This window comes from Molossus molossus, unplaced genomic scaffold, assembly GCF_014108415.1.
Source record: "Molossus molossus isolate mMolMol1 unplaced genomic scaffold, mMolMol1.p scaffold_m16_p_1, whole genome shotgun sequence".
NCBI lineage: Eukaryota > Metazoa > Chordata > Mammalia > Chiroptera > Molossidae > Molossus > Molossus molossus.
In genome coordinates, this window is record NW_023425344.1 from 78,025,559 (window position 1) to 78,044,509 (window position 18,951).

General features: G+C 47.3%; 1 protein-coding gene across 1 annotated transcript; it reads right to left on the reverse strand.

Moving 5' to 3' along the window:
- Positions 1-1,913: 1,913 nt before the first annotated feature.
- On the reverse strand, positions 1,914-17,521 carry CUNH4orf54 (chromosome unknown C4orf54 homolog). The gene is made up of 4 exons (XM_036261814.1): positions 17,449-17,521; positions 16,593-16,710; positions 10,670-16,119; positions 1,914-2,480 (listed from the first exon to the last, which is right to left on the reverse strand). Exons 1-3 carry the CDS (start codon positions 17,519-17,521, stop codon positions 10,707-10,709), a joined length of 5,604 nt encoding a protein of 1,867 aa, XP_036117707.1. The 3' UTR covers positions 1,914-2,480; positions 10,670-10,706.
- Between the last annotated feature and the right edge of the window lie 1,430 nt (positions 17,522-18,951).

Consider the following 18,951-nt stretch of genomic DNA (forward strand, 5'->3'; position numbering starts at 1 on the left):
CAAACATCAATACAACCTCAGGAAATGATAAAACAGTGGCGATGAGGATTTAGATTGACCTCAAGTCTTTAAAAATGTTCCTCACTATCATTTGAGGTAGTAAATGGCCTAGCAGCTTTGTATGGTTTGAGGAAATAGAGAACCACAAACTTATCAATAGATAGTGTCATATTCATAGAATATTATTATAAAGTTACATTCTTAACTGCTTAGACATTTACTACATCCTTGACAGTTCCTCAGAGGACTTGGCCCCTCTGATAGAACCAACAAATGAAAAGTCCCCCTCTCTCTCCTAACGTCTGTCCTAGCTTACCTCAATGTGAGAATTTAAGGCTCAGATCTGCTGGTGATGACTAATGATAAGCAGCTTACGGGGACTGAGACCCTTGGTAGATGAGAATTCTACCACATATTCTATGAAAGGACAGTCTCTCTTTTTGGAGAGCTGGCAAGAAGCTGAACTACTCAGCATGACCTCTGGGTTTTCCTCAAAGTCACACATAGTTTTAAAACAATCTTACCAGTTCTGGTACTACCCATCCAAATCCTATGTAAGTTACAGCAGATGTGTTCAAATACTGGAGGGTTCCTGGTACTGTTTCGAGTACTAAAGATTTCAGATCTTTGAAATTGATTGTACTTTCTCGTTTCAATATTGGGTGACCTCATACCCAGCCAATCTCTATTGAAAATGAGGAAGGGCTGATGCTGTGACTGGTTCCCCAATGGTGAAAAGTTCAGGAAGTTCTGGGGCGGATGTGTTGATGCACCTGGGTAAAGAGACCTCTAGGCAAAGGAATACACTTTTCCTAATATTGTACAGGCGCATCTTTTCCACACTCAGAGGCTGCTTCATACTTCATGTCTCACAGAGGCTATCACTGCACTTCATAGCTCATCAGCCCAATGATTGAATTGTGAGCAGAGCTGATTATTCCTTCCTGATACCTTTCCTTTTATACATTTTAATTTATTTTTAGGAAAAATATTCCTTTAAGAAAGGCCTTGAAGGTGAAATTGAGTTTTTTAAAAAGAGTCTGAGATAGGAAGCATAACTACAAAGTAATGAGACTACATAAATCATGCAAAAATCAGTCTCATCATTTTTTACCCATACCTGCAGTCATGAACAGCATAAAATTCTGTGGTTTCAAGAAGCATTTTTAAGCAGAAACCAAATACTGATGACTATTAAAATCAAAATACGTTTTAAAAAAAAATTACCAGAATGTTTTATCTCTGAACAAATCAGTAAAGAGGAGGAGATTCCTTAAATTAGAAAACCTCTGAAAACCTTCAAGGTATTCTTTTAAATAGTAAGGAATATTCCAATGTCATATTTGTCAAATATACACACTCAGTAATCCTGACAAGCTAAATATTTATCTGATCAAGCAACTCTTCAAGACTCGCTGTGAACACTCACAAGGACCTTCAGAATTGGGGGACAATGGAGGCAGTATTGCATGTTGGTGAAAGAGTCTGTGATTTGGACTCTCATCTTCTCTTTCAACCCTAGTCACTGTGTATAACCCTAGGTCACCACCGCTGGCGTGGCTCGGGCTGGAGAGACTGAGCCACTGAGGAAGAGCTCACATTCTGCTCTATCACCCCAAACTGGTCACTCTTCAGATTCCAACCCATCTGTGGGAGACAGGAGTATGCAACTATGGGGGGAATCATTGAAAAAGACAAAAACAAAAACAAAAACAAAACTATACACTCATAACAAAGTTTGGGTTGCTAGAGGGAAATAGATATTTTATACCTTCCTGAGACTAAGAACTTCATTTTAAATATACTCACTAGCTCTTCAGTATTTTAAGCCATTCTGTCTTAAGGCAACAAATAGTGTCATGACATTGCACAAACAGAAAAATTAAAACAAAGCACAAACGTTAATACCACTATTTTTCACAATCACATCTGAAACTGTGTTAAACCCAATACAGGAACATGTAGAGTGTAACCAAGAGAATGACTAGGCTTGGCTGAGATATGATTCACAGTGAGAACCCATCATATTTAAAATCCAAGCATGTGCTGCAATTTTCGTCCTCACGTGTTCCAAGAACCTATAAGGAGATTTGGGATCCAAGTTACTGATGTACTGGCTTGGATTAAAACAGAACAAATCCCATCCTGTTGTATGGTTTGACTGAACGGTAAAAATACTTTTTTTTTTTGTCTACCCAAATGGAAGAAAAGATAAATAGAAAGTTTATGTCCTGGATTAAAGCATAAGAAGAAATAATTTTACAGGGGAAAAATGCAACCATTCAATCAGCCTAGTAAAACTAAAATAACACAAACTGTCTTAACAGGGTTGTTCAGAGAAATACAGAAACTTACACACGTGGCTTATAAGAAGCAAAAACTAAGAGTAACACATGTAGAGGAAGTTTTTCTGATGGTTTCTTAGTGCTGTCACAATGCAACCTTCAGATTAAAGAAGAATCCATCTTTCTGTCTTGCTCCTATGAACAGACACAGATAAGAACTGATGGTTAGTTCCAAAAGTAAAATGCACTTTTAAAGGAGCAAGAAAAATGTCAAAATACATTTTATTTAACTATTTGTATACTTTCAATATTAATAATGACAAATATCGCCCTGGCCGGTTTTGCTCAGTGGTTAGAGCGTCGACCTGCAGGCAAGAGAGACCCAGGTTCGGTTCCCGCTAGGGGCATGTACCTCGGTTGCAGTTTGTCCCCGGCCCTGGTTGGGTCGTGTGGGTGGCAGCCACTCGATGTGTCCCTTTTACGTCAATGTTTCTCTTTCTCTCTCCCTCCTGCTCTAGCTGATCAAAAAATAGAAAAATGTCCTCAGGTGAGGATAAAAAAAAAATGACAAAGATCACATTTCTTTCTTTCTTTTTTTTTTTTATCCTCACCCGGGACATTTTTCCATTTTTTGTTCAGACAGAGCGGGAGGAAGAGAGAGAGAGAAACATCAATGTGAAAGGGACACATGGAGTGGCTGCCACCCGCACAACCAACCAGGGCCGGGGACAAACTGCAACCGAGGTACGCGCCCCTAGCGGGAACCGAACCCGGGTCTCTCCGGACCGCAGGCTGAAGCTCCAACCGCTAAGCCAAACGGGCCAGGACCAAAGATCACATTTCAAAATGTGTTGGCAAATATGTTTCTGAATTTACTAGACATGATACTGACTTCAAAAAAGTGCCCAAAGAGGAACTTCTCTTTGGAAATTGAATAAATCCAATGAATTATACAAAAATGATTTTAGAGTGAAATGTTCAGTTTCATTGAAATCATCCATAGCAGAGATGAACAGTGTAATAGATACGTTCCTAAAATATCATGCAGAGATTGAATTTACCTTGAGTTAGTAATCTAGTTCAAAGAGTAAACTCTATACTGAGAATTTTTGTAAGCAAATGATCACTACCTAAATGATGTAGAATTTCATCGAGTACCTTTTGTTTAAAATGAGAGATACTGGTTAAAGCCTATAATTTAGAATGGAGTTAAATCCATTTTAAGACGAACACTGACATGGTCAAAAGCTTACTAAAACCTAGCCCTCTGCTGATCTCTCTCTCTGTCAGTTTAGTATATCTGCTAGAACTTTGCCTAAAGAACTCTTTTTTAACATCTGAAGGTTGATATTTGAACATAATATTATGAAGACAGAAATAGAGTGGCCTAAAGATAATAGTTGTGAGGGATTAAGAAGACTCTATCATGTGAAAAGTGACCTCCAAGAAGTATCAAATAACAGTTATCTAATCAATTATATGCAATCGCAGTAGCTAGCAAGATATTTTAATCCTGTCATTTAGAAAATGACCCATTAAATAAATGTTTTTTTAAAAAAGTCTATAAGAATAATAATAATTTCATATGTATAATACTTCATGTTTTAAAAATTGTATTCTTTCTTATTTTATATTAAGGAATAACTTTCTAGATGAAAGGGACCTTTGTGAGTTTAAAGACTTTTCATTTGCTATATTTAATTTTTTCTACCTGATGACACATAAAGTAGCAACAGGAAAAGGAAATACAGTTACAGAAGAAGGAGAAGAAAATAGAAGACCACAAAGAATATTTCTATATGAATCACAGTGGGGGACACTCCGGGATGCTGAGAAATGGAGGGAAAATCTGTTCCTACAATCTACTGAGACATTTTCAGGGAATCCATCATCCAGACACTTTTATTCATTCACAAGGTATTGCTTCTGCTTACATTAAATTGAGAGGAATTTTATTTGAAATCTTGAAAGTAATAAAATGCTCCAATTCCTAACAAGGATAAAATAATAAAATCACCAGTTTGACAGATAAGAGGATCGTGAAGAACTAGCAAAGATGAGAGGGGTGACTAGACTGTGTCACCAGACAACCTGGCCTGGGTGATTCCCATGATTGCAGGACCAGAACACAGGACAAAGTTCAGAAGGGACGTTGGGTCAGATTTTCGCTTGCTCCACACAGGCCTGTGCCCAGACAGAGAGGAAAATCACCACCATGCAGCTGGCGGTGGAGGCCAGAGTTGTATAACATTCTGGAAAGCCTTGGGGGATACTAGAGTACCTTGACCCGCAGCCAACTGTTCTGGCCCAGGAGATCCGCCAGCCCTGGCTGCAGAGGGCTGGATGCGGCCTCTAGTTAGAGAAACAGAAAACAATCCTGGGTGAGGCCCCTGCCGCTGCCCTGGGAGTCTACAAGGACAAGGCCCACTTTTCTGCTCTGGCGAGGGCCTCTGAGTGAAGGGAGGGTTCGAAGGTATTTCTGAGGTTATAGTCTCCAAGGCAGATGCAACTCTTACCACGTACTGTGGAGTATTTGATATATCCTTTGTAACAGTCTTCTAATTCGATCATCACAACATTCCTGCAAGGTATCCCATTTTAGAGTTGAGAAAACTGAAGCCCAGTGAGAGCAAGCCACTTGTCTAGGGTGGTGAGAGAATTCAAAGTGAAGCCAGGGCAGCTGGACTTCAAGTGCACACACTTGAGCTTTAGTCAAAGCCCACAGCTCCCCTCCAACTAAATACATGAACCAGTGGCATCCAGGGGGATCCCACTCTCAGGTGGACCCCGCCCCCCCCCCACACACACACACACACAGAGCCACAGCCCTTAGAAATTCTGACACTAGCGCAGATTCCTCTTTGGGTCATAAAACACTAATAGCTAAGGACAGCTAATTTTTTAATCAAAAGAAAAATGCACATGGAGGTTTGATATGTGCTAGACGCGAACAGATTCAGGGTCAATGTCTGACCTCATTTCTCCCTCTTTTTCCCAGAAGACAAAAGAAGGACAATTTACAGGAAAGAACTGAGACCTGCAGGGCAGAGAGTAAGAAAAGGGCAGACAAGGGGCCACCCACGAGAGTGCGGCCACAGGGCACGAGGGGCCTGGGTTTCGGTTAATCTGCTGATTTGGGACAAGATATTTCTTCACTTGTCAAATAGAGATACAAATAGTACCTCCTTGTTGTAAGACTCAGATAGCATGATGTCAAATCTTGGCATATAATAAATGATGTATATGCATCAGCTATTCCTTTTTTCTTTTTATTCATTTTATAGAGGGTAGAGAAGAAAATAATAAAGGCAGTCAAGTTGTAAAGAGAGGCACACAATTAAAAGCAAAAGGAAAGCTACAACCCAAGAAAAGAGAACGAGAGAAAAAAGGGCAAAACTAAATAAAAAAGACATTAAAAAGATACTAAAATAAAACAAAAGCCATCTATAGTCATCGGGAGAGGAAGACCCAGCCAAGCCAGGGAGAAAGAGAAGTAAACACATCGGGTCGGGAGTGTGATGATGGAGTGAAGGGAAGATGAAATGTTGAGCCTGGGGCCACCTGGCCTGCACGAAGGGGCCCAGCATGTCCCCGTGGGGGAGCTGGCAGGGAGCTCCGGCCCTTGAAGCTGTTCAGTCTGTGATGAAAAACAACCTACAAACAAAAATGTGAGGAGGGAAGAAGCAAGGTGAGACATGACACTAAAGAAGCTTGCAGTGAATGGAACAGAAAAAAAAAAACACAATAAGGAATAAAATGCTTGCCACCCCTGCAAAAAAAAAAAAAAGCAAAGAACAGAAAGTAAATTCTCAAACAAATAGCAAAGAAAGGAAGGAAAGTGAACTAGTGGGACAGATGCCAGGGAGGAGGACCACCAAAGAAGAGGGCCTTAGGGAGAAAAAGAAGGCACTGAAGGAGGATAAGAAAGAAGCAAACTGGAGAAAAAGACTCTGGAGTGGGATCATTTGGGGGGGGTCCCAAGGGGACATTGGGACTTAAGAAGAGCCACTTAACCCAAGACCCGATTTCCTCCTGCAACTTTAACACAAGGGGGCAGGGTTTGAAGATCTAAGGACCTCTCTAGGACCCCCTAGAACGCTATAGAAATAGCTCCCCTAAATCCAGCCCCCTTTCTCTCCACTTCGGTTGCTGGCCTGTGGGGCTCTACTCAGAGGGTAGAAATAACTCTGAGGAAGTAAGTAGAAAGAAAGACCAACATGTAGGAGCCACATAAGGCACACGCGGAAATGAAGAGACAGACTGGCAGCTGTCAGAGGGAGGTGGGAGGGGACTGGATGAAAGAAGGTGAAGGGATTAGACAAAGAACATACATGCATAACCAGTAGACACAGACAAGAGAGTGGTGATGGCCAGAGGGAAGGGGGCGGGGCTGGGTGGAGGAGGGCCAAGTGGGGGAAAATGGGGACATCTGTAATAGTGTCAACAATAAAAATAAAGAAATGAAGAAGCAAATGGATAAAATCTTACAGAAAAAAGAAGACATTCAAGTGTAACAAAATAATTGCAGTACCCACTGCATAGCAGGCATACGGCCAATTAAAGTTTTCTTTTACAGCACATATTTATTTTCTCTTTATGCCCTTGTAAATGGTATTTAGTACCAAGTCTCAATAAAAATTTCAAAACAAAAATATGGCATCTAAGTAGGTGGGCATCTAAGTAGGAAAGCATGAGAATGAATGTGTCAGAGAAGAAAAAATATAGCTTCGTGCCTCTAATGATAGAAAATTAAAAACAACAATAATCTCATTGGAAAAGGCATCAAAGATCCTGTGTAGCCGGGACTTTCAAAACAAAAGTCAACAAACAACAAAGATCTAAAACAGAAAAGCCCTAACAAAAAAGGAGAAAGTGGTGAAGTTTGGCAACCCGAGTGCACGCTGGTAGGTCACAAATGGGTTCCTGCTGGAACTCTTGGCCACAGGGCTACTGGATGTACAGCGCCTCATCCATTTCTCACAATCTGCCATGTCGTTACTAAATGATAATAAAATAAATAACATGACTAATGATCTCCTTAGAATGGGAAAGTCCCACCTACAAAAGCAAAACTAGACAGAAATTCATAACAGAATAATCAGAAAGAAATAACAGCAGCTGGCTACGCTCAAATATATACAGGGGAAGAAAGCAAAGCTCCCTGTTACAAGGTGCGGCTAAAAATAGATGGTGAGATCCTTAGTCTTTGAGCTGGAAGGAATCTTAAAGGTTAAGACAGGGCTTGAAACAGGAGTTGCAGTTCTATGTGTCTGGTGTGTGTCCTCCTGCTGGAGTGCAGGCTCCTTGCTGATGGGACGGTAGCAGGTCACATGGGGTTAGAGTCACAGCATAGTAGTACACTGTGGCTGGGAGAATGTAAACATGCAATTCCCGTTTGTTAAATGAATGAGGGTTTTAGTGCATTTCCTGCAAACATTCGTTTTACAAGTGTCCAGAGAGGCAGAGCGCAGGTCCCAGGTGTCCTGGCTGCCCGCTGAGCTCTCACTGACTGCCCTCCTCTGCCATGCTTCCTTTGCTCCATGCCTCCTACCAAGCAGCAAATTCACAGAGCAGCCCATGGGGAGCATAGTGTGGCCCAGGAGCTAGGAGCCCCCCACAGATCCTGGCTCTCTCACTCTCTGGGGACTTCAGCAAAACCACCTCTAAGCCCCAGGTTTCGTCTCTGAGAACTGCTGTGATTGGATCAAACCACTGCAGTGACTTCATTGAAAGGGGCACATACAACCGGACCCTACCTCAAGGAAAATCTCTGGGACAAGGCTGGTTTTCAAAGGAAATCTCGAACTGAAACCACTTCCCAAGACTTCTCATAAGGACAGTTTGTAGGAGCATCGGTTGGTGAATGAATGTGTACAATAGTAATTTTTTATATAACTGAACAGTGTTTAAAATTTCACGTGAGAACTACACACTTGTTTATGTGTGTGTCTGACTTTTCTTTGGGGAGTGGCACAGAACTCCCAGGAAGGTGAGTTTTGAAGGACTGTTGTTAGTTATTTGAGTTTTAATAACTAGATTTTGCCTGTACACAAAAAGCTAATCATTAGTTCCTCACTAGTCTTAAATGGTGAAGCCAGCTTTCGATTTCTGTCTATCTTCAGGGCTGTGGACTAACATACAGGTTGTGCTTTCAAAAAGCAATCAACTTCCAAAAGAATCACTGTTCAGATCTTGAATACTAAAAACTCTGATTTATGTTTGTGCCTGATGGAAACAACTCAATAACCTCCCCAGACTCGGCAGACAGGAGAAAGACCAAAGGCAGCTGCCAAGGGGCGTGCAAGAGCGTGTGTGCCTGGGGCCTCCCTCTGTCCCTGTCCTCCCATCCCCTTGTGTCTGCACCTCCACAGCTCACACAAAGGCCACGCAGGATTAGCTGCTCCGAAATAGCCTAGGTGAACGCACCACCTGTCCGGGAGATCACAACGCTTTTGTCTAGAGACCGCTCGTCTTCTGCAAAACGAACTCTAATTCTGAGTCTCCTCCACATGCAGACTGAATCTTTTTCTGCATCAGACAAAAGATGTGTTGTTTATCTTTAATCTTCCCCCTCCCTCTTGGTGATCATCACTGAGTGCCTGTTGCAAATACTTGGACAGAAAGATTTCGAATCATCTGTTTCTAGATTGCAAGTAAAATGAGGCTTGTGCTTTCTCCGAATTCTTCACTCCCAAGGCTTTTTTTTGTTTTTGTATTTCAGGGATTCCTTGAATTGTTTTTATTCTTTAAAACAATCTTGTTAATATTCTACAATCTCAGTGTGTTATTCTTGGTGCCTGGTGCATGCATTTTTAAAAATTTATCTTTATTGTTGAAAGCATCACAGATATCCTCCTTCCTCCCCACCCCCATTAGCTCCTCCACCCAGCTACCCCCGTCCCAGGCCAAGAAAGACTCAAGGATATTTTAACAGTAGACTGATATTGTCTTGTAGTTCAATAAATGTAATAACCTTTTAATTTGAAAAGGGTTTTAAAATTTGCAATACACTGTTATATCATCTGACATTCAGATACATTTTGAGGAGGAGAGATTCTTGACACATGACTGTCATGAGAGTTGGAGAGTTTGCAGCCCATGAGCACATAGCTGGTGGGAAGAAGAAGCTGTGACTTTAATCTAATGATCCTACTTCCTAATTTAAGGCTCTTCCACTGCCCAATGAAACAACGGTCCTCTGTTCTTTTTCAGTTCAGAAAAGAGAGAAATGGCTTATTTTTTATATATATATATGCATAGAAAGGGTTTCTGTCCTCTCCATCTCCTTTCTTGGTTCAGTATAATCTTATGAAGGAGTGAAAGTCCAAGAAACATTTATAATGTCAACCCTTCCTAATCTGAAAAGAACAGAATGAGGGGCAATGTGTCCCCACAGTGCTGACATTTCTGTGCTCGTATCTGAAGGCTGTCACTATCTTTCTTTTGTGTGTGACCCGAAGTGTCCTGATTCAGGCTCACTTTTCCTATCAAGTTCTGTGGACTATATTTACAGCAAGGATCCCTGTCCGTGAATTTGGATTAAGGCAGGTGTTAGGAATCTATCTGATTTCCTTAAGAGGGAGGCAAGTGGAAGTTGCTTCCTCTCTGAAGGGAGAGAATGCAGATATGAAAATGAGCACTTTGTAGGGACTGGCAGCTGAGACCGAATGACTGGGTCAGACACAGCAGCCCCCCTGGAGGAGCCCCGGCTCAGTAATCTCCCTCTCACAGAGGTCGTGTGTGTGTGTGTGTGTGTGTGTGTGTGTGTGTGTGTGTGTAAGATTAATAAACTAAAGACCTTGGATTCATCTAAAAAAATTCTGATTGTCTGAAAACAGAAAAACAAGAGCTTAAAAAATACACCCTCTTTGTATAAGAAACCGCAAGAAGATATGGGAGAGATGCTTTTCTGCGGATTTCAGAAAAAAATCCTCATAAGAAAATGTCAGTCTTTGACTCTCCTCACTTCTGAGGAGCAAGCTGATTAACAGTGTTCCCCACAATCTCGCAGGGTGTTCTGCCTTCTGCCACTGGGGTTGCCAGGAATAGGGCTCACTCCATGAAATCCGGACCGGCTTTTGTTTCTCTCCCCTGTCAACCTTTGCCAAAGGCTAACCTGACAGATCCAAAGTTCACACCCCTCCCACTCCCAGGTGAGAAAAACACACCGGCAGGGGGGACAGGCCACAGGGACTGAGGAGTGTGGAGAGGAGGAAGGTTGGCAAGAAAATTAGCTTCTTAATAATTTCGGTGGGGTTTTGTTCTGTTTTTCCAAAATGCCCATTCTAGAGAGCTTCCTCTACTGTAAAACTGCCACTTCAAACACAAAGAAACAGATTGCTCTTAATCCCTTAAACCGGATGATCAAAGACACACTTACTCACCAGCAGCGGCTCCACCCTGCTCCCTGGTGACTGCTCATCATCTGTGCTCCACCACAAAGCTCATGGTGGTGCCATCAAAGGAGGGGGGCGCAATGATCCTCGGCCCCAGGGGCTGGGAAGTGATGCTGATGACAGGCTTGCTGTGCAGCTGGGCAAAGCCCTTGGCCCCCACCAGCTGGGATGTGGCTGCTGGGGCTGAGGAAGAAGCAGAGGTGGGAGACTGACCAGAGGCCATGAAGTATGGGGCCTCTGTGAACTTGGCAGCTGCCTCTTTGCTGGGGGTCTCTGCAGCCATCTGGGAGAGCTCACTGCCCCCTGGAGTGTGAGCAACTGGTGTGGGCTGCAGGGCACTGGTAGGCAGCACTGTGGGCAGAAACCCAGGGTAGATCATGTAGGTGGGTCCATAGGCTCCAGGACTCAGGGCCAAGGGAGGCATAGGGAGGGACATGGGAGCCACAGCTTGCTGCTGGGACGTCATGGGCACATCCACATACTGCCCTGTCTCAGGATCAAACAGTCTGCGAGTCATGGGCTGTACTGGGGTGTCCACCAGGTAGTACTGGCCAGTTGTCACATCCAGGAGCATCTTGCGCTGGGTCTGCTGAGGCTGTGGCTGCTGGAAGGCGTCTGTGGGGACCGGAGCTCGGCCTGCAGATGCTGGGGCAGGCATGCCAGGTGGGGAGAAGCAAAGGACCTGGGGCTGGGCCCCCTGCAGGGTGAAGGGCAGTGGCTGCTGGCGGTAGATGGCAGTGGGAGGATGCTCGGGGCTCTGGGGCCCTGGTGGGGCAGCTACCGACTCCCGCGGGTTGTCAGGTTTGGTAGTCCAAGCTGGCCGGCTGGTTCCACTGACCTGGGTACCTTTGGGGCAACTGGGGACCTGACTGCGAGCACTCAGGGGGGGCAAGCTGCAGAGAGTGGCCACTGAGGAGGCTGGAGGCCCCTCCCTCCTAGCCCCAGGCCTGCCTGGAAGCTCCCCAGCTGCAGAGCTTCCTTTAAGGGGGATGGTCAGGTAATTTTCACAGTCACTATTGTTCTTTTCCAAACTGCTGCCATTTTTCCTGTTGGTCACCTCATCAAGTGGTGCCCGGGTGGCTGGAGAGATCTTGAGGGACCGGAGTCCCTGAGATTTGCTGCCCTTTGCTGCTGAAGGACTCTCTGGAGAAAGCCCTTGTGGGAACTTGCCAGCAACACCCCCAGTTTTCTGGGTGCTGCTGGCACTCACTGTGAACACCTTCCGGTTGCTGGGGAGTGGTGGGAGGGGCTGCAGGGGCTGGGTTCTCTCCACATCTTTGTGGACTGGAGGAATATAGAGGGATCGAGGCCTTTCCCTGGCCAGGTTCTCAAAGGCAGCTGCACGGGCAGACACACTCTCAGAGTTCGGGTTGGAGTTTCTCCGCAGCAGACGCTCCATGGGGGCCCCTCGCAGGACCACTCCGTCTTTGTTTCCTGTGCCCCGATCTCCCACCTCACCCAGCCGTTTGGCCAGCTTGTCGGGGTCCCCCTCAGCACCCCCAGCCCCTTCTCTCTCCTCACTGGCAATGAGAGACAGGACATGGCTGTCTGTCATCATGGGCAAGGGGTCGCTTTTGCGCTTCCACTCATTCCTGTTGAAGCTGTACAGCTCCTCCATGGACCGCACTGCAGCAGTCAGCTTCTCCAGCGCATTCCGAGATGGCTTGGGGCCTTTCCCTTCCTCCTTGACCTCCTCGTCCTTGGCCTTCTCCGGGGTCTTCTGAGCAGAAGCCTTGGAGATGATCTTGAGCACGGGCAAGTATGAGCCCTGCTCAGGCTTATTGGGGGCAATAGTGGCCACAGGCAGCCTGCCAGATGCCCTGTGAACCAAGACTGTCCCTTCTGGGGAGGTGGGATTCAAGCCACTGTTGCTGCCACCTTTGCCCACGCTCTCCCTCAGCTCCCGGTCCATGCTGTCTTCCCTCTGGTTCACCACGGCCTGGCACGTAATCACCATGGGGGACAGGGATCTGGATCCGCCAGCAGCAGCAGCCAGCTGCCTGGATTTGGGCCCCGACAGCCCCTGCTCGGGGGTAGCACTGCCCTTGTCACTGCTCTCTCCTGACCCTTTGATTAGTTTTCTGACATCCCTCACTTGGTGGAGGGGGCCCTGAGCCTTGGACTTCTCTCTGACGTCTCTCACCTGGAATTGGGGCACTTTTTCCAGGTTGTCCCCCCGGAAGAGTTTCTGTTGCACCCTGGTGTTGTCCTCAATGGTCTTGAGGAGGTTAGAGGCACTGCCACTGGCCAGTTTGGGCGTGAGCAGCTTGGCAATGTTGAAGTCTGAGCTTGGCTGCTGCACACTCCCCAGCCGGATCTTGATTTCCGGAGCCTTGGGCCTGATCACAGCAGTGGAGGTGGCCTGGGCAGCAGGGTACTTGGTGGCCTGTTTCTCCGGCTGCTTGTCCTTGGGTGTCTGCTGGATGTTGGGGACAAAGAGCCGAGACATGATGGTGGACTTGCTGGCAGAGATCTCCCCGAGATCAGCCCTCCAGTCACCCCCTTTGGGGAGTTTCAGCTTCCCGATGGGGGCTTTTTCTTCCCGCTTCTCAGCCTCTTTCTCCTTCCAGGACCGGAACGCGCTGTTCTGACTGCGGAGGAAGATGCCCTTGACAGTCTCTGATGCACTCTTTTTAATTTCACACACTTCCTCTGTTTGTCCATCGGCGACATTTCGGCCGGAGCCTGCGTTGCTCTCCCGAGGAGCACTGGCTTTGAAAACTGGGGATTTAGAGCCCACCACGGACCCCTCCCCACCTGCATCAGACACGCTGAGCACCGTGTACTCGGAGCTGGCCTCGGAGTGGCGGGAGCTCTGCCTCTGCAGGCCCCTGTCCCGCTGCTTCTCGCCTCCAGGGGAGCCCTCCGGCTCCTTGGACGTGCTGGAGAGGTTACGGTGGGACGTATCAGTGACTTCACCCCTCTCCATTTTGAACTCATGTTCCCGCTGCATCTTCTTGGAGATGACATTTTTGAGCAGACTGGAAGCAAACTTGGACTTCTGGGGGCCCTCCGCCCGGGAGGCGGGCTTGCTGCACTCGGGGGTCTCGGAGCCGTCATCTGTGTACACTGACCCCGGGCCCTTGCTGGAACCTTTGCTGGCCCTGCAGGGCCCCGTGGCGGAGCTGGCTTTGCTCTCACTGCGTAAATTCAGAGGCTCGAGAAGGGTGACCACGCGGGAGCCTGTCTGGACCTGCTTCTGGAAACACAGAGGTGTCTCCACATGCTTGATTTCCCCCTCGACTTTGCTGACCACGAACTCCAAGGCCTTGGTCTGGGACTTCCTGGAGTGGATGTAGAGCTGGTCTGCGGTTGTCCTGGCTCCACAGCCCTTCCTCAGCCCTGCGGCCACCGAGGCCGCGCTGCTCCGCAGCAGGCTCTGCTCCACTCTGGCTCCAACGCCCCCGCATTTTAGGTCTAGGAAGGTCGACCAGCGCCCAAAGCCAACTTCGGAGAGCGTGGAGGACTCCCGGGAGCTGATGTTCAGAGCCTCAAAGTACGGGTAAGCGAGGCTCCGGAAGGCGCGCGAGGTCAGGTTACCCACCTCTTTGTCCGCATCGTCCAGCTCACTCACGGCGCTGGAGGCCCCGCTGGAATAGTCCACCAGCTCCTTGGCCCGAACGGCTCCGCACCGTGTTTGCAGGCGAGCAGGGACAGCAATGAATTTCTTCGCATGGTCCTGAGCCACGGCTGCAGCCGGGTCTTGCTTCAGTGAACTTGAATGGTGTTCAGCAGCTGTAGAGACGCGGAGGCTCATGTCGCCTTCATGCTTGGCAGCATAAATAATGTTTTGCTTTGCACGCACGTTGCTAGGCTCATTTATAGCCCGGGAAGTCGGTTTGATTGATAGGAGGATCTGGCTTGCTGCACTCCCACAGCTGCCTCCCGCGGCTGCTGCCCCTGAGGCTGCCTCCGGGGGCTCCGGCAAGGGCTCCGGCCCACTGGCAGTGCCAGGCCCAGAGGGTGGGGGAGTGGGGCCACTGTCAGAAGGGCCACTGCCCACTTCCGTGCTGCTGGTGTCCCGACCACTGCTGCCTGCGCAGGGGCGGGGAGGGTCACTGCTGAAGGGGCTGGGTGTCCGGGTGGCGTTGGTGCTGGGAGTGGTACTGAGGTAGCAGCTGTTGTCCTCCTCTTCGGTTGGGGTGGTGATGTCCCCCGGGGTCTCGTCACTGCCACCAAAGGAAGCATAGTCCACGAATGAGTAGATCACGTTGTTGTCCTCGAAATCCCAGTGGGAGGCCAGCCCCACGTCGAAATCCATGTCCTGCTCCACCTCGCTCAGCTGGATCTCGTGGGTGGTGATGTAGTGAGCCTCCTCGTGTTTTGAGGGGCCTCTGCTTCCCTGAGACTTGGCAATAATGTCCCTGCACTGTGTTCCATCTTCTTCTTCCCCTCCTTCTCTTCCTCCCCCACCTCCTCCTCCTGCTTTTTCCTCTCCCTCTCCTCCCCTGGGCTGGCAGCTCACTGCGCTCTCGCCACTGTCACTCTCAAAGCCTAAGGAGGAAGACGAGGTGGCCAGAGCCCCTGTCGATGCGGTGGTCTCATCCAGCTTGAAAAGGCCACCTTGTGTTTTTCCCACTGGGGAGGAGGAGGAGGAGGAGGAGAAGTTGCTGCTCTCATCTGTGCCGGAGAGCTGGGATCTGGAACGTTCTGAAGAAGCAGGATTCTTCTGGGGGGTTAGAGCCTTACACTCTTGACTGCTGGGTTCATCTTGGGCTTTCTCCTTGGGACTCCTAGAGGCACTCTGGTCCCCAGACGAGCCCTCCAGAGTCAGTTCCATGGTCCGGGGACTTTCCCTCTGGGCTCCAGCCGAAGTGCACATCTCCACATATTTCGCTTCTTGCTGGGAGGAGGCTGATGGCTTGGGCAGTGGCTGCAGCTGCTGTTTTAGCTCCTGGCTATCTTGAGCTCCGCTCTCCCCGTCCCCCACCTCCCTCAGTCTGGCCTGCAGATTCAGCTCAGGAGTGGCAGCTTCCATTCTGAGCCTTCTCCTAGGTATCAGCGACAGGAAGAGACAAGGCTGAGCGTTGAGGCTGTCCTGGGTCCCTCCCTGGCACTGGAGGGGCCACAGAGTTGCCCGGAGCAGGGTCCTATGCGCCTGGACTGGCCCCAAGGCTGTAGACACCACTGCCCCCGTTGCCACCACCTCCCAGTTCTTCAGCCCCTGTGCCTGGGCCGAGGCAAGCCTGAGGGAGGTGGGAAGGCTCCAGGGTGGGATGGCAGAGGTGGTCTGTGACTGGGGGGCTGCTGCGCTGGCCGAGACTGTGGCCACCTTCCTGTAGCTGAGCTGTCCAGTCCAGTGGTTTGCCTGGCACCGTCGGCAGCTAGGGGTCCGGACGCCATCGGCCATGGAAGGAGCAGCATCTGTAGGTCGACCCCAGGACTCCCGGGAATGAAAGGAAAGTATGTGCTGTTTCTTGTGAAGCCTTGTCCCTTTCCTGGATGGGGGAGAGTGGGTCACGTCATTCCAGAAATATTTTTAGTGTCTATTCCCTAGTCATAGTGAAACCACACTTGAGGGTACAGAAGAGGCCCTAAGATGAAAAAGAGAAGGTTGGCGGTGGAGGAGGTGTGTGGGTTCCAGTTCGAATCAACCAAATGCTCTATGCGTCTATCACAGTGATGTCCGAGAAGTGTGAGATTACTCTTCCCTCGCTGCCACTTTCACTCCCAAATCTGATGCTATGGGTTTTCCCCCCTTGTCCTTAAATAAAATCCAAATTCTGCATCGCATTGCAAATCCATTCAAAGACCATCCAGAAGGATTTCAGAATCTCCCTTGGACATACGGTGAGCTTTACACTTGCTTCAAAAGCTGAGCATTTTCTTCTCTTTTATCTCAAATCAGATGAATTCTGATTTTAAAAAATAAATAAATAAACCTTGCATAGGAAGAAAACATTCCACCCACCCCCCTTTCCGCAAAGTTACACTTCGTGAAACATAATCTGTTTGTTTCAAAATAGGAAGAGTCCCTTCTACAGTCCTCACTGTGCTGACTTGAAGCACAAAAGGGCGATTTTCAAAGGCTTAAAACGTAAGGATTTAAATACGCTTTTAATTACAGTCACCAAAAAGGAGCGCCTGGGGTCAAAACTGACACTACTTCAATTCCCAACAATATCCAATCGATCTCAAAAAAAAGTGCCCTGATCTTCTAAAACCGTGGCAAGACAATAAACCTGCAATTAAATATAGCCTGAGCTGCAGCCTCCTGCTTCGGTTACGCTGGCTGAGTTCCAGACCTGCAGGGCCCCGAGTCCAGAGGCACGAAAGAACGGCGAACACACTTACCCTTCATGAGTACAGTGCTGCCTGGAGGGAGGTTCAGAGAGGAAATGTGACCCGCTGGCATGCCCCATGGACACGCAGCCAGAATCCCAGTTCACTGGCTCTGAGGTGCATCCATTTCAAACAGTTCAGTGGTTGTGCCAGTGAATTTTCCAGGCAGCCACAGTGGGGGTTCTGTGCCGGCCATCCTCAGGAAAGACCCCTTGGGTGTCATCCGTGGAGAACCACGACTCTTGGTGAGATCTGGCCCTCATCACCTGCCAGGCCCCGCTCCACCACTATACATAGTCTATGTGTCACTTATGCCGATTGAATAAAGCACTATTTTAAACATCCACATTTGTGGGGCACAAAAATAACACCGTCAACCATCCCCTTCCAACATGAAAGCCACCCCCGCACAGAAAAATGTTCCTTCCTCTGTTAGGCATGGGGGTGGGTATGGAGTGGGAGCCCCTGACAACCGAAGCATTTACCTTTTCGTACTTGAGATGTGGACAGCACAGCCCTGCCACTGTCCCCACGACAACTCAGATCTGCCCACCTCATTGCCATTATAAACACTACCTAGGGAAAGATTGGAAATGTCAAATATAGCCACGGGGAGATGGGGCATGAGTCCCAGGTGAAGAGACTAAAAGAGAAAAGTCAAGAGAAAGAAACAGAGAGAGGGAGAGAGGAAGAGAGTGAAGGAATAAAGAAAGAGAATTTGCCAAATTTGCGATCAACTTTTTCAATACAGAGAACTACGTTTAGTGGTGCAAAATCCTAAATTCTTAATGATGATAACATTTTTGAAATAGTAATTATAGCTAAGACTTATATAGTGCCTACTATACCCAAAGTACTATGTAAGGCCCTTTTAAATATGTATATTAATTCATTTACTTCTCAGAACAACCTGAAGCGTTAGGTACAATTACTGTAGTTATTTTCTAGACAGGAAAACTGAGGCACAGAGATGTCAAGGAATCATGGAACAGAATAAAAACCCAGGCAGTCTCGCTCCAGAGGTTGCCCCTTAACCATGATACTGCAGCGGCTCCCACGCTCAGATACTCTCTGCGCACCTGACGCTCAGTTAGAAGGGAGCAACACGTCCAGTGGGCAGTTTCATCTACCTGACCATAAATGCATCTACAAGCGTATCTTGGTCTTGTTTTCTTTTTTCAAATCATCAACCTGTGTGCATATTATGCATTGCAGGGATTAAGGAAGCTGACACTATAAATAAAGAGAAATGAAATGTCATTGGCTCCCTCAAGCAAACAGTCTATTTAACATCCCATTTTAATTTTGCGTTGAGGCCTTAAACAATAAGCCCTCTTTAAAAAAAAACAATAAGCCCTAAACACGGCCTCAAGCACTGTGGGCCATACACATACCACAGCTGATAGAAGGCAGAGTTTCTGCCCATCGAGGCAATTATAGTCTAAGGAGGAATTTTTCCAGCACTTTCCATATGGCCCTGTCTGTCATGACAGCTTGAACAGATTTCAGGAGTTTCCCCCCTGTATTTGGCAAAGTACAGCATTGGAAGGTCAGATGCTTTGGGCACAGTGCATAATTGCTTAATGCCCAAGTTCTGGAAACCTACTTCCAGTCTTGCTTCTTCCAGAGAGCACACCCCAGGCAAAGCTCTCCAGGAGACACAGAGGTTATCCCCAAAGAGCTACTTACCTCCAGAATACCTGCGGGGCTCCTTTTCTCTTTTCTATCTCAATGAATGCCAGTGTCGAAAAAAGTTTGTAGAAAAATAGTTTTCAAATAAAGTCAATTTTCAAAAATGGGGTTTAATTCAAACCTTGAATTCTATTTAAAAATCAAACAAGCAGAGAATTTGGAGTAGGATAGACTCTATTAAACTATACCAAAAACAAACAAAAAAGAAAGACAGAAACTCATAAATGGCAAAACAGTGATCCATTGCAGGGTAAAGTAAAATAATTACGTAAACTGCCTGTCCCCTGGCATTTCAG

Coding starts and splice junctions, on each gene's coding strand:
- CUNH4orf54 (XM_036261814.1), bottom strand. CDS start 17,521: ATGAGGTGGGCAGATCTGAGTTGTCGTGGGGACAGTGGCAGGGCTGTG. Junction 16,711..17,448: donor CACATCTCAAGTACGAAAAG/GTAAATGCTTCG, acceptor TTACGTTTTAAG/CCTTTGAAAATCGCCCTTTT. Junction 16,120..16,592: donor GTAACTTTGCGGAAAGGGGG/GTGGGTGGAATG, acceptor TCCCCCATCCAG/GAAAGGGACAAGGCTTCACA.